Below are 14,398 nucleotides of genomic sequence, written 5' to 3' on the forward strand. Positions count from 1 at the left end.
GGTGCTTCTTCACATTGAAACTGCCTTTGCAAAGACTCACATCTCTCCATGCAGGGTTTGGGTATCCCAGCCAACTGTACACTTCAGTGCCCTGAGAACACAAATCTGGGTCACTGCTGGTCACTTGGTGGTTATTGGACCTCAGAAACCTCCCAATAGGAACCTGGCTTGTGGAGTGGGAGGAGGGCTCAGTTGTGCTAACCTCTAGCCCTGGGTTAGGCTGAGCATTAGTCCTCTGGGTGAGATGGAGCTGTTGTCCCTGTCCCATGTCTGCCATGCCCACGAGGTGTTCTGCACCCACACAGGCTGGCAGAACAAAATAGATCAGGGGTTTGCTGGGATCAGAGCTGGAAAAATGCTCTGTTGCTCAGAAAGTCATATTTTGAGGTGGAACTGGGATTCATGGTGGAGCTAAAGCTGCTTCCAGTTACTTCCACAAAGGTGGCTGGACCATCCCACAGTTGCCTCTGAACATCCAAGTAGCTGATTGACTCTGTGCCTCAGTTTCCCTATGTGCCACATGCAGGAGGGTGCCAGTACCAGTCAGCAGCAGGAATGAGCAGTGGAGCTGAATTCTACCTTTCTTCATCTCTCCTCAGGGTGTCCCTCCGCAGCTACCCGTCAGAAGGCAGCCCCCACGGCACGGTTACACCTCCCCATGCCACGGTTACACCTCCCCATGCCACGGTTACACCTCCCCATGCCTCAGCTGAGCCCTTGTACCGGTCGCCTGTTGGCTCACAGATGCCCTCTGCTCACAGCAGCTACCAAAACTCCTCTCCATCTTCCTTTGCAATGGTCCAAGGAGGGGTGCCAGGCTTGGCATACAGCAGCCCCGACTACCCTGATGGCCGAGCCGGCCTCCAGCCAGAGCCCCAAGCTCGGCCACAGCCACAGGTCAATGTGGCGGGGGTGCACACCCTGCCGGGGAGCCCCCGCAGCCTGCACCGGACAGTGGCTACCAATACACCGCCCAGCCCCGGCTTTGGGCGAAGAGCCATCAACCCCAGCATGGGCGGCACGCCGGGCAGCCCCGGGCTGGGCAGGCATGCTGTGGTGGCCCACGGCAACCTGGTGGCCCCACCAGGGAGCCCCAGCCTGTCTAGGCACCAAGCAACGGCAGCCACATCCCCTGGCAGCCCCCTGTATGGCTACTCCAGCCCGGAGGAAAGGCACCTGACGCTGTCTCGGCAGAGCAGCTCCTCTGGCTACCAGCCCCCCTCCACGCCGTCCTTCCCCGTGTCCCCGGCGTACTACCCCGGCACGAGCACGCCACACTCCTCCTCCCCGGACTCGGCCGCCTACCGCCAGGGCAGCCCCACCTCGCAGCCTGCTCTGCCTGAGAAGCGGCGCATGTCAGCTGGGGACCGCTCCAACAGCCTCCCCAACTATGCCACTGTCAATGGCAAGGTGTCCTCCCCGCTCTCCAGCGGCATGTCCAGCCCCAGCGCTGGGAGCGCCGTCGCCTTCTCCCATACTCTGCCAGACTTCTCCAAGTTCGCCATGCCAGGTAAGGGATGCTTCTGGAGCTCCCCGTGTCCCTCTGCCCTACTCAGGGCTCTCCCCTCCTCCTCCTTGCTGGCTGTCAGGAAAGGGATTGCAGCCATGTCCTGATTTACCCCTCCTGTCCATCCGCAAACCAAAGGCACCGCTGGGGCTGGGGCCATTTCCTGCACTTTCTGACAAATCCAAACAGGAAAAACACCGACCAGCATCTCTGGCATAAACAGCTTCCAGAGATGTGTCTGAGGAGATCAAAGCTCCTGGAGGCGATTTTTCTCTGCCGTGGGGATGCACTGACCTCTTGGCCCCATTCCCAGAGGGCTGTACCCCACTGAGACCCCGCTGTGGCGCTGCCCCCTCATTTCAAATGGTGCCTCACCCCGGGTGCCATCCTGCCTGGAACACTTCTGCCAGCTCTGGTTACAGACACCTTGGTGACGTCAAGATTGGGCTGATAGGACCCGGGGAATAAAGGTGTGGGGCAGCGGTGGCTCCGGCTGCTGGGCCAGTTTCTCTGCTGAGCAGGCAGCTCTTTGTGGACACTCTGGCACTCGTCCTGGCCCCATGACTCCTGTGGCCAGGGACCTTTCCCAGCGGGGAAGCATAAGCAATTAAAACCTGTAACAATTAACAAGCAGCTTGGAGAGGGGAGTGAGCCCCTGCCTCTCTGAAGGTGACCAGATTGCTGAGAGCTGATAACATGTCTCCAGCAGAGATGCTATCCAATCCTCTCAGTTGTTGGCCTGGTTGTTTTTGGAAAGCAGGTGGTTGTAAACGTTGCCTGAGTAAATGACAGCTTCACAGCCAGAGGACCAATTCCCACTGGGGCTGTCCCACTGGTGGGCCCTGAACAAGGGACAGTCAGGCTGGGGCTGGGGCTGCTTTGCCTGGGGCAGATTGACCCATCCAGTTCCTCTTCACAGAGCAAAGAGGAGATGAAATTTATTTTTATGAAATGTGATCCAAATCTTGAACATTAGAAAGCAGTGAAGATCCTCTGAGGACAGGATCTTCCCAGCACCTCCAGACATAACCTCTTTGCTCCAAAAGTTTATTTCACCTGGCTAGCTTCTTTTAAATGAAGAACTCTAATTTTGTCTCTGGTTGTGTGCCATAGGGGCTCATCTGACACACTTCAAGGGCCCTTGAGCTTGGATTTAGCTTTAGATGCCCAGCAGCCCCATAAGCTCCAGGCAGTGATCAGCCTGTCTGGGTATGGGGAACTGGGACGAGGTTAATGCAGTGTGCTGGATTGGGAAGGATGCTTTGGCTGGATGTAGAGTTTCAGATACAGCGTCTTTAAACTCTATTCTTGTATTTTCTTCCCTTTCTTGCAGACATTAGTCCAGAGACTCGTGCCAAGGTCAAGTTTGTGCAGGATACTTCCAAGTACTGGTACAAACCAGACATTTCCAGGGAGCAGGGTAAGTAGATGACACAGGGTTGGGAGTTGGGATATGTCTGGGAGCACAGGGATTAGCAAGGATTTCCCTTACAGATTGGGTTGAGAGTGAAGGTGAATAATGACTGCTCAGGCTGTTTCAGATGGGGCTTGAAGCCCCATCACACTGCAGGTTTGTGTGATGTGGTCTCTTGAAGCCTTCCTCTTGGTAGAGGAGCTCCAGTCCCTGCAGTATGCAGTGGATCTATATTTGCAGTTTGGGGTACAAAACACCAGATCTTGAGTTGGTAATGCTCAGAGTTGTCTTGGAAACATGGCAAAAATGAGTGGGGAGAGCAAGGAGGTGGCAGGATGCCTTCAGGGGCACGGTCCCAGCATTTGGGCCATGGTTCCTGCTTGCTCTCCAGTACTTGGTTGCTCAGAGATAGGCAGGGTGGGAATTGGAGTTGCCCACACAAGGGCAGTGGAGGTGGGGGCAGATGAGCCCGTGCCTGGCAGCCCACCCAGACGTGCAGGAGGCACAGTAACGTTGTGATGCCTGGGTATGAGATGTGCAGCTGGGGCACCTCGTCCCATCCCACACCTGCTGGTGTCTTGAGGGTGTGTTGGTTCTCACTATGCCATTCTCTCCTGCAGCCATTGCCCTGCTGAAGGACAGGGAGCCAGGGGCTTTCATCATCCGAGACAGCCACTCCTTCCGGGGAGCCTATGGCCTCGCCATGAAAGTTGCCTCTCCGCCTCCCACGGTCATGCAGCAGAACAAGAAAGGTATTGTGTGCCCTTCTCCTTCCCACGCTGAGATGCTTTCCATCGTTCAGCTGGGACCAACGGGCAGCTGGGGCTGCTGAGCCAGGCGTGCCCTTGGGTATGTGCTGATGTGGCAGGATCCCTGCCTCCCAGGGCACAGGGAAGCACCAGACACCCTCTGCCCTGAGCTGTGGAGGGCTCAGGAGCACCTACATCTTGGAGTTTGGTGTAATGAAATGGGTACAGCCTCTCCAGCCCACCAACACTGTGGGGGAGCTTGGCTTGGGGTGACCCTGTGCAAAGGGACAGATTCGAGGAGGGTGTGTGTAGTGTTACGGACTCCTCCCTTGAGCTGGGGTGCTGGTTTCTTCATGGTACTGCATAGTGATAGGAGGAGAGTGAGTCAGGTGTGAGAACATCTCATCTTTCCCCAGGAGACTTGACCAACGAGCTGGTGAGGCACTTCCTCATCGAGACTAGCTCACGAGGTGTGAAACTAAAAGGATGTCCCAACGAGCCTAATTTTGGTAAGTGCCCTCAGCATGCTTTCCACGTGTGGAGTAGGGTTGGGTGAGCCTTGCCTTTGCCATACTGTCAAAGCAGAACCTGTTGGGTGTCTGGAAGAGCTGTTACTGCCTCTTGTCCCTCTGTAACTGAATACTGTGGGCATTTGGAGCCTGTACACTCATGCAAACTCATGAGAGCACACAAACATGCCTGTATGCATAGGTGCATGCCTTTCATGTGTATGTAGAAAGGTACATGTAGGACAGCTGATGCTGCTGGGAGGATGGAGGGCAGGGGCTCCCCTTGTTCCATTTATTCTATGACTGATGTTGTCTGAGGAGCTGCATGATGACCATTGTTGCATTTTTTTTGTTCCTAAAGTGGCCCTGGCAGCTCTGTTCCATCCCTGAGTCTTCTGTGGAGGGCTACATGATAGTTTCAGTGAGAAGAATTGCCACATGTGGCATTAGGACCATTAGTGAAGAAACCCACCTAAAAACCTGTTTCCATCGCCCAGAGCAATGGTGATGTAATCAGGGAAAGCTGGAGTTTCTTATTCCTTTCGTTAGTTAATGGTTATCGTACTTTGGATTGTATGGTTCCATAGCCCAGTGATTTTGCAAAGGAATCATTGTATTAACCCAGCAGGTGCAAACAATTCTTCATCTGGCAACACTGGCCCTGTGCTGACTATCTTCCCTCTCTCCCCAGGCTGTCTCTCTGCGCTGGTGTACCAGCACTCCATCACGCCCTTGGCCCTGCCCTGCAAGCTGGTCATTCCTGACAGAGGTAAGAGCTAGGGCCAGAAGGCATTGCATCTGTCCCCACAGCCTGCAGGGAGGGGCTAGGTTTCCAAGCAGGGAGCACCAGTAACCATCCCATGTCTTCTAGATCCCATGGAGGAAAAGAAAGACTCTGCGTCAGCCACCAACTCAGCCACGGACCTCCTCAAACAGGGTGCAGGTGAGTTGAGAGGGGTTGTGGTGGGGTGAACTTGGCTTGGAGTACTGGTTGACCCCATGTGTGCTGTCTCCCTTGCCAGCCTGCAATGTCCTCTTCATCAATTCTGTGGAGATGGAGTCCCTGACGGGCCCCCAGGCCATCTCGAAGGCTGTTGCTGAGACGCTGGTGGCTGACCCCACGCCCACAGCTACCATTGTTCACTTCAAAGTCTCTGCACAAGGCATCACCTTAACGGACAACCAGAGGAAGTAAGAGCCTCCATGGCCCATCTCTGGCCAAAAGCCAGTGTTGGCTCCTTCCCAAAGCCAACAGGGCTGTGATTCAGGAAGTGTGTTGGTGAAGGATGTCCTTGGGATGGCATCACCCTGGTCATGGACATGGCTGGGCTTTGTCCTTGATTCTTGGAACATCCTATGGGAGACCTATGGCAGTGTCCCCTGGGCTGATGGAGCTGGGCTGTGGTGGGGCAGTGGTGGAGCCTCCCTGGCCCTGACATTCCCTGCTTTGTGTTTCAGATTGTTCTTCCGAAGACACTACCCCCTCAATACTGTCACCTTCTGTGACTTGGACCCCCAGGAACGAAAGTGAGTGCCCTAGCTTGGGGGGAGCCCCAGCCCTTTCACTCCTCTAGCCTCCTGGGATGCTTGGAGCAGGGTCTTTGCTTGCTCTCTCCCCTGCTCTTGCAGAGAGCAGGAATACAAGGTCCCCTTGGATACTGTGGTGCTTCTTCTGGTGACTTTTTGGTGTCTCCAAGCACCTTTATGCTGAGGAAAAAGTGCATCATTTTTCCATAAAGCCAAGCCTGTGCAAAGCCAGGCTGGACTTCCAGCATTGATGTGGTGGCCCCCATCATAGCCCTGTCTCTCTGTGGGATGCAGGAGGGATCATCCCTCACACCTTCTCTTCTCTTTGCAGGTGGACTAAAACTGATGGCAGTGGCCCAGCCAAGTAAGTACTTTCTGTGCTTCCCAGCAGATTCCTCCCAGCTGCTCTTGAGGTGGCTTCTGCCTGTGTTTGTGCATTGGCTGGGAGATGCCCTGTGCAGGGCATCCTGGCTGAGTGAGAGATGGGCTCAGCTGCTCCCTGCAGGAGTGTTTCACCCAAGCATGAGACCATAGTTTTGGGGACTCTGGATGCGTTTTTCAGCCCCAAATTCCGGGTCCGAGCAGGAATGGCTCTTGCTGAACTGACCAAACTGAAAACTCTCCTGACAGAGTCATTGGGAGCCAGCTTATGGAGCAGAGCTGGGGTTATGCTGATGGCATGTGAGCTACTGGTCCTCTCTTCCCTTTTTTCTTGTCCTTCCTGTCCTGACCCATGGGAGCACAGAGTTGTTGGCTGAGCCCATTTCCAGGGGCCAGCTCCCACTAATTTTAGCCATTGTGTGAGCAAAGGGGTTTTTATTAGGATGTCCAGCTGCTGGGATATTTCCCCTCCCCAATTAGAAATGCCATAGCCTGGGCCTGTCTCACATTCTGTTCCCCCTGTATTTATAACTTGAGTTTGCACATTCTAATTAAAAAAAAAAAAAAAAAAGGGACATTTTATTCATCAGGAGAGAGACAGACAGAAATAACCAGATGGTCTCACTCAGCTTCCTGTGTCCTTGTGTGGCCTTCATCTCTTAGAGGGTCTACCCCAATGGCCAGCCCATCTCACTCTGGCTTCAAGAGGCCAAAAAAAGGCAATGCTGTGATCATCTGGAAGGTCCCTTCTTTGGGACAGACTTGGGAAAGGTGGTAGAAATGTCAAGAGCAAGGGTGTTTTGGTCAAGAAATGATTGAAACCTGGCCTTCAAAGAAACTGCAGCAAAGGGAAGAGGAGATGGGCCTTCCTACAGGCTGCTTTGGGTTGTATCCCTCTGTGTTGTGAGAGGTGAATGTTAAAGAGGGGAAGTGGAACAAGACCATGTTGGAAGAGGGTGATGCTAATCCTTGCAGGAGCAATATTGAGGCTCTTGCCTTCTCCCCACACAGGCTCTTTGGATTTGTGGCCAGGAAGCAAGGGAGCACCACAGACAACGTCTGCCACCTCTTTGCTGAGCTGGACCCAGACCAGCCAGCTGCAGCCATCGTCAACTTTGTCTCCAGGGTCATGCTTGGCTCCAGCCAGAAGAGATGAGCTGGCACTTGCGGGTGATTCTTGAATTTTGGAGAAGGACTTGGAGCTGATCCGAGAAGGAGTGTGAGGAAGTGCATTGTGGGAGAGGGAAGTGAATTGGGGGGGGGGGGGGGAAGGGTTGGAATTTTGGAGGAAAACAGCAAACAACAAAAAAAAACACCAACAAAACCCCTAAAAACTCAACACAAGCCAAACACACACATAGAGGAACCAAAGCCACGCACCTACAAAAGAGCCACAAAGTCACGCCAGACAGGATGCATGTCCCATTGCAGGGAAGGTGACCAAAGCAAAGGCGGCAGTGAGAGGTGTGTTCCCAGCTTCCAGCATCATGGCCTCAAGTGGTGGCATCCATTTGGGACTGAATGTGGGACCATGACTGGTGTTTTCCATCTGGAAAAAAAAGAGGCAACTGGCAAAACCCATGGAAAAAACTTCATCCCAGCAGCTCCATCTGCTGTGTGTTCGAACTGACCTGTAGGACATACTGACATGCACTGGGTCTGTGGGACACCAGAGGAGATGCTCTCAGAAACCTTCCCTTGTCCAGCTGCAGAGGAGGGTCCTCACTGGGTCCCTGTGCTTCCCCCAAAACCTGCTCACGACCTGGTAGCTTGCTGGGGGCATGGGGAAATGGGTCCTGAACCTTCCAATCCCTTGGGGAGCTTGGCCATGGGCTGACCTTTGCTGACCCAGAGCCCAGCACCATGGTGAGACTCTGTGAGTCCACCCAGAGAGGGAGGTTATGCTGTTTCTCCACTTCCCCAGGGGTTATTGTGCCCTTCAGCTTGTGAGGAGGTGTGGGGGTTCCTGCTGCCCTGCACCTGGGGAAGGTGGATACTCCCCAGGAACCTGGAGGATGCAGAAAGTCACCTCCTCTCCCATCTTCCCCTTTTCCCTCCCGTCACTAGTCCTCTTTGGCAGTTTTCTCCTGCGGCGTGTCACATTCTCTTAATGCAGAAAAAGCAAAACAGAAAGGAAAGGAGTCGTTGTAATAATAATAATGATTATAATAATAGCGGATGCTGGCACAGGTGGTTCCCTGTGCGAAGCAGCAGACCCGTGGCTGCCCCTGTCTAGCTCTTGGGAGACACGCAAGGTTTTTAAATTGCATGGACATTCAAGTTGCACGAAAGGCAAAAGACTACAAGTAACTCAGGCGTTTTTCTCCTTTTGTTTTGGAGGCCACGTTAAAAAAATAAAAAGAAGGAAGAAAATAAAAAATAAAAAAAAGGAAGGGACCTGCAGTGGCTGGGCAGCTTTGGCTCAGTGGGGAGGTAACAGGTCCTCTGAGAGCCACCCTGGTTGATGCATGTGTACCCCCAAAACCATCTGGTTTGAGGTTTGTGCCCCTGAAATGCACCCTAGTTTTGCAGTGACCTCGGTGCTGCCAGCTTTTCCCTTAGCTGTGGTGGGTGAGGAGGGCAAGTTGGGTGGAGTGAGGGGCAGAGGCCCCTGTGCCACTGCAAGGGCAGAGATCGTGGTGGGGGTGCAGCAGGTGAAGGTCCCAGCCCTGTGGTGCTGGGGAGGGGGCAGAGGATGCTTCGGTCACATGTGCAGGTTTAGGGCAGGGGGAATGGTCCAGATGGAGCTGTGGGGTCATTGCTGAGCCCTCTGCTGCAAATGTTCCCCCCAAGAGCTTTTTTGGGCAAAGTTTTCAGTGCAAAGTGGCCCAGATAGTCTTCTGGGGACAAAAATTAGAAACATAGCACTGCAGTCCCCTGGAGAGCAGGGGACCACCCTTGCCTTGATAGCTATAATATATATACAAGCTATGCTGACAAAAATACTGTAAGCTAATCAAATTTTAAGGAGGAAAAAAAAAGGTTAAATTTACGCTCCAAAAATATTTATTTTTTTGCCATATTGCTTTCCGCGCATCATATCTCCCCCAGTGTATCCCCCCCACTTCCCCTGCCCTGGGGAAACACCTGCATGTTAAAAGAAAATCCAGAGCAAGGCAAAATACAGATGGGGGAAGAGGCGGGGGCCCCTGTGTGGGGGTGGCTGCGTGTGACCAGTGTGTGTGTGGGGTGTGTGTGTGTGTGGGGAAGGGGAGTGAGCGGCGTGGGCGGCCGACAGCGCTGCCGGGGCCAGAGGCTGTGCTGATGTGCTGGAGTGTGAAAGGATGGGTAGAGAGGAGTTGGTTGTGAGGTGGTGGTGGGACAGGTGGTTCTGGGGAGGGCTTTCTCCCTCCCCGGCTCCCTGGCCGCATAGATGCAGAGATCTTTTAATTTTTGATATTTCCAAAAAGTGATTCCCTCCTTCTGCGAAATTCAAGCGAGACAAGAGATGATCTCACCCGTAATCTCCTCACCCTGCCGTTCACCCATCAGAGAAAACACTGTGTTTATAGATATATAAAGATATATTTTTGAAAGCCTCTATTTTTCAGACTTGGTTTCTCACTGCTAAGAAAAGAGATGATAATAATGTAATTTTATTTTAATTTGCTGCCTTGGAAACTGGTGCTTGGAACTCCTATTTCTCCTTTTCTCCCCATACAAACGAAGCAGATCTGAGCACCCCAGAGATGTTGCATAGAAGTCGACCCCAGCAGATACATGCCAATAGCACCACACCTGCTTTGGCCCCAGGCCTCTCCCGGCTTCCCCACTAACCCACTAGCTGAACATTTAGACTGTATCCAAATCTCAAACACTAACAAAATCATCTGATGATTGTATTATTTTTTTAACACACAGCTAATCACCTTCCAATGATGTAGCCGGGTGTTTATCAGTTCCCTTTAAAGGCACTTTTTTCCCCTTTAGCTCTTTTTTTTTTAAAGAAGGTTTTAAGGTGTAACAATCCTTTCTGTCCCCAGGAGAGACCATCAGCAGCATTTAGGATTGGCCAGGTCCTGGGGACCTAGTGTTGATATTTTTTCCTTATGAAAGGGACAGAAAATACTTTTTGGTTTTTTTCTTTTTTTTTTTTTTTTTTTTTTTTTTTTAAGTGCAGTCATGCTATTTGAGATTCGAGCTTGCACGAGTTAAGCCCAGCATATGTTTTGTTGTAATCACACTGCCGTTGTCAGCAGCCGGATGGTATCTCTCTCTTGCTCACACACACACACACACAAAACACACACAAACATATCCCTCCTTCCTGCACAAAGAACTGCATATATTCTTGCCAAAGATATCCTTAAAAACGCACTTTTCCCCACATATATATAGATAGATATATATTATTTTTTTCTGTGTGTGTGTAAATTTATTGTACGTGCCCTTTTTGTGTCAGTTTGTTCTTTAGAGAAGCCCGTCCTGCCTTTGCTGTCGATATTGCTGTCTATTGGGAAATGCTCCCTGGGGAGGTAATTTGCTGTCTGTCCTGCTCAGTGGCACCTGCAATGCACAAAATGTGGGGTTCCCATTCAATGGGGCTGCCTCTGGCTCTGCCCCTGAGAGCTGTTTTGGGAGATGATCCATGTCATCAACTGCTGATGGGATGTACCACTGCATGATCTTCACCAGCCCCTCATCACTGGTGGAGACAGCAGGGCTCATGGTTTCGAGCGGAGTTCGGGGTTGCTTTGAATGCAACATTTGCTGGCTGCCTCCTGGTCAAATTACACGTGAAAAACAAACCAGGTAGGGAGAAAAACCCAACCCAGCCTCTGGGCATTGATTTTTCAGTGAATTCAACCGCCTGAACCAAAGCTCAGAGTAAATCCCCACCCAGCAGGTCGGGCAGGTAAAGAAACCAGTTGCCCCAAAAACCCCAGACAACAGCATCAACAAAAGGCAACCCTTCCCGTTGGAGCAGGCAGGATGATCAGACAGCAAAGGAGCCCGCAGGGGCTTGTTTCATTTTGTTCGTTTGTTTTGCAAATTGCGAGGTTGGTTTGGGGTTACTAATTTTTTTTTTCTTTTCCTTAAAAAGGAAAAAAAAAAAAAGAAAGAAAAAAGGAAGCAATATGACGTTTCTGTTGGCGGATCCTGTGCCGCCGTGTTATGCGTGGGGTTTTTTTTGTTGTTGTTGTTGTTGTCTTTGTTACTTTGGGAATGTTACAGATTTATTTGCTAATCAGTGTTAACAAACAGTTTCAAACTTTTAGACTTGCCCATTTCTGTGTATTTATATAGATGGAAAAAAATACATTATATTTTGTATCTTTATGCCCATAATGTTGTTGTGCGTGTAAGGATGACTTCGGTCGCACCATGTCCGTGTGTGAATGTCACTCCGCTGTTGTCTTCCCATTGTACAGATGTTGGATTCTTTGCAGTTCATTGTATGGCTTTATAAAGTGATAAAAACAACAAAAAAAGAACCAGTTATATAAAATATACTGTTGCTTGGAATGCCAGTTTGGTGTTTGGATTGCTGGAAATGTGTCTTGGAATTTAAGGGAGCATAGGAATAAATGCTCTGGGTTTTTTTTTTTTTTTTTTTTTGCACAGGGGAAAAAAAACCCCAAAAAATCTCAACCCCAAACCCATCTGAAAAGCTGTGCTTTCTCCGGGCTGTCATTCCCCCTGTTCCTCGATGGCAGATCGGGGCCCCCGGACAGACGCCGGGCGGTGGGTGTGGGAAAAGGAGGGGCTGTGCTGCTGCTTGTCAGCCTCCAGCCGCAGCTTGTGCTCACCAGATGCTGGCTAACCAGACAGCCCCAAACTTCCGACATGGCTCCGGCTCCAGCCTGGGCTTTTGTTTACCAGCAGGGATCTCTCCGGCTTGCCCTGAGCCGCTGGGAGTTCTTCAAGTCCTGTTGCTTTTTCCCAGCTTGCCTTTAGGTGCTGTCTGTCCAGCCTTGGGTCCGTCTCCCGCAGGGGAGCAGGATAGGATGATGCTGATATTATTAAATTTGCCTTTGCCGAGGTGGCAGTTTGGGCTCTTCTCCCATTAAATCCCCCTCCCCATGCCTTGCAGAGCCATCCTGCTCCCTTGTGCCTGGCAAAACTTCCCCCAAAGTCTCAGGCCAGGCTTTTCCAGCATTTGCAGAGCAATTCCCAGCATCTGTCAGAGCACTCAGCCCCTGGCTCTCTGGCTCCACTCCTTCCCTTCCTTGCCGAGTTGGTGGCCAAGACCCAGCCCCCTGGATGGATTGAGTTTAATTATACAAGAAATATCAGCCAGAGCAGCGGCAGTTTCTCTGGCGCCAGCACTGCTGTGGCTCAGAGGCTCAGAGTTTCTCCCGGGGGCCGGCAGCACTAAAAATACCTCCTGCCTTTCTTGAAAATAGCTGCAGGGCGAGGGGTGGATTGCGGGGGCTGCTTGCGTGGGGACCCCGTGCTGTGGGGCTTGTGCTGGAGGGAAAGGCAAGAGAGGCAAAAAAAAGAAAGGGGCGGGGATGCAATGGTTTCTGGCCCCTCTGAAATAACTGTGGGGCTGTGTGTGGGCACCCAAGGGACCAAGTGCCCTCCAAGCCAGGCTGCACTACGGGGCCTCCTGAGGTACCTGGCATCTGCCAGCCTTGGCCTCTCTTGTCCCTCATCTACCTGCAGGCAAGACAGGACCTGCAGCCTCCTCGCCCTTTCTGACATTGCAGGAATGGCATTTTCATTCCAGCTTCTCTTCGTTTTGTTTCTTCCCTCATTCCTGCTGGAATCAATTCCCCAGGACCCAGCACCAGCCACTTTCCCATTCCTGCTGTTCCTGCCTGGCTGGGATGGCCGCTGCTGAGTATCCCTGGGCAGGGAGGAGAGGTGGTGAGTGCCTGGTGAGGTGGCACACACAGGCTATTTGTTGCAATCCATAAACTGCCTCTCATTCCCCCCCGGCCTTTTCTGCAGTTAATTCCCCATTTCCTTTCCAAAATTCCTCCGGAACTTCTGGTTTGTGTTTTTCCTCAACATGTTCTTATCTGCCACCCATTTCCCCTCGCCAGCTCTGACAGCACAGGCTTTTCAGGGTCTCTCTCTTTGCAGATTGCTGCTGTGCCCAGGCCAGGCTTGTGGTTCTGGTGTGACCACTGGGAAAGGCAGGTCCCACCAGCTTCATGCTGGGAAACCTTGTCCCCATTGCAGCTCCCCTTGTCTATCGAGTCCTCACTTTCAGGTTCCTAAATCAGTGTTTTTTCTTGTTTCAGCCCCAGCTCTGGGGACCTGGGGCCATTCAGGGAGTGTTTCTTGTGGGGCTGTGAAATGCAGCAAAGTTTCTCTCTCCTCTCTGCCTGCTGTTTCAAGAGAAAAGGGGGGGGTATGCTGTCAGACAGACAGGAAGCCTTGGGTTCAGAAACCCTGGTGGTGGGTTTGCTCCCCTCTCCCCCATTATTTTTGGCTGACTAAGCTATGAACAACCCTCAGATCAGAGCAAAACTAGGGTATTGGTGGTGGGGATGGGGAGGTTTCATTTCCCTTTATGTCTTTTATTCTTTCCCAGGCTTCTCAGCAGTGCTGGGTACCCTTCAGAAGTGTCCTCAAGGGAAATAAGAGAGTATGATACAACATGGTTTTTCCTGAGCATCATGTCTGGGCAAAGGCCAGGAACCAGACAAATTCCACAGGATGGGAAGGGTGGAGCAAACCTGATGTGGGCAAAAGCCACCCTGGGGCTGGTGTTACCTGTGCTCATGCTATGCCTATGGGAACAGAAGTGTCTCCCTGTGAGCTCCAAACTCTTCTGTGGTGTCCAGGATGCTGCTGCTGAGTTACTGCTTCCCTGGGTGGCTCAGCCACTGAGTGCAATGGGGACTCTGAGACCAATTGATGGAAAGGCAAAGGGCCCCTTGCCCAACAGTCTGGGGTTCCTGTGGCCACACAGACTGTGGCTGAGCAGCACCAGACCAGGATTGGGGCTGCCATCCAAACCAGCAGGGCCTGGAGAAGTACATCACAAAACCAGCCCAGAAATTACTCTGGGGGCATAATCATCATCCCAGAAGGAGGTTACTGCTCGGAGAAGGGCATCAACATGCACCCTGTGGTGCAGGGATTACCCATTCCTCATGGCTGTGGCAGACAGGAAAAGACAACAGAAAGGAATTTGGGTTAAATATGGAATAAAGAGAGACAATGTGACACTTGGGAATGGTTGATCTGGAGAGGGAGGGGAGACAAAACCCTGGATGTGTTGGAGGGAGGGAGGGGAGAAGAGAGGAAGAGAGGAAGAGAGGAAGGGAGGGAGGGAGGGAGGGAGGGAGGGAGGAGAGGGGCTGGGCTAGTCTCTCTTCAGAGCAGAGCAATTGGAGAAGGGACTGGGCTGTCC

The 14,398-nt window shown here is 52.0% G+C and overlaps 1 protein-coding gene across 22 annotated transcripts in view; it reads left to right on the forward strand.

Annotated features, from left to right (window-relative positions):
• TNS1 (tensin 1) overlaps positions 1–10,027 on the forward strand; it is a 66,809-nt gene extending 56,782 nt beyond the window's left edge. For all 22 annotated transcript variants that reach the window (XM_079311088.1, XM_079311073.1, XM_079311086.1 and 19 more), the window contains 10 exons: positions 600–1,510; positions 2,841–2,927; positions 3,542–3,673; positions 4,087–4,179; positions 4,871–4,948; positions 5,051–5,122; positions 5,202–5,370; positions 5,638–5,706; positions 6,038–6,070; positions 7,099–10,027. In XM_079311088.1, the coding sequence (XP_079167214.1) occupies positions 600–1,510; positions 2,841–2,927; positions 3,542–3,673; positions 4,087–4,179; positions 4,871–4,948; positions 5,051–5,122; positions 5,202–5,370; positions 5,638–5,706; positions 6,038–6,070; positions 7,099–7,243 (1,789 nt within the window). In that variant the 3' untranslated portion in view covers positions 7,244–10,027. The remainder of the gene's footprint in view (positions 1–599; positions 1,511–2,840; positions 2,928–3,541; positions 3,674–4,086; positions 4,180–4,870; positions 4,949–5,050; positions 5,123–5,201; positions 5,371–5,637; positions 5,707–6,037; positions 6,071–7,098) is intronic.
• The last annotated feature ends 4,371 nt before the right edge of the window (positions 10,028–14,398 follow it).

The sequence above is a fragment of the Erithacus rubecula genome, assembly GCF_903797595.1.
Source record: "Erithacus rubecula genome assembly, chromosome: 8".
Classification (NCBI taxonomy): domain Eukaryota; kingdom Metazoa; phylum Chordata; class Aves; order Passeriformes; family Muscicapidae; genus Erithacus; species Erithacus rubecula.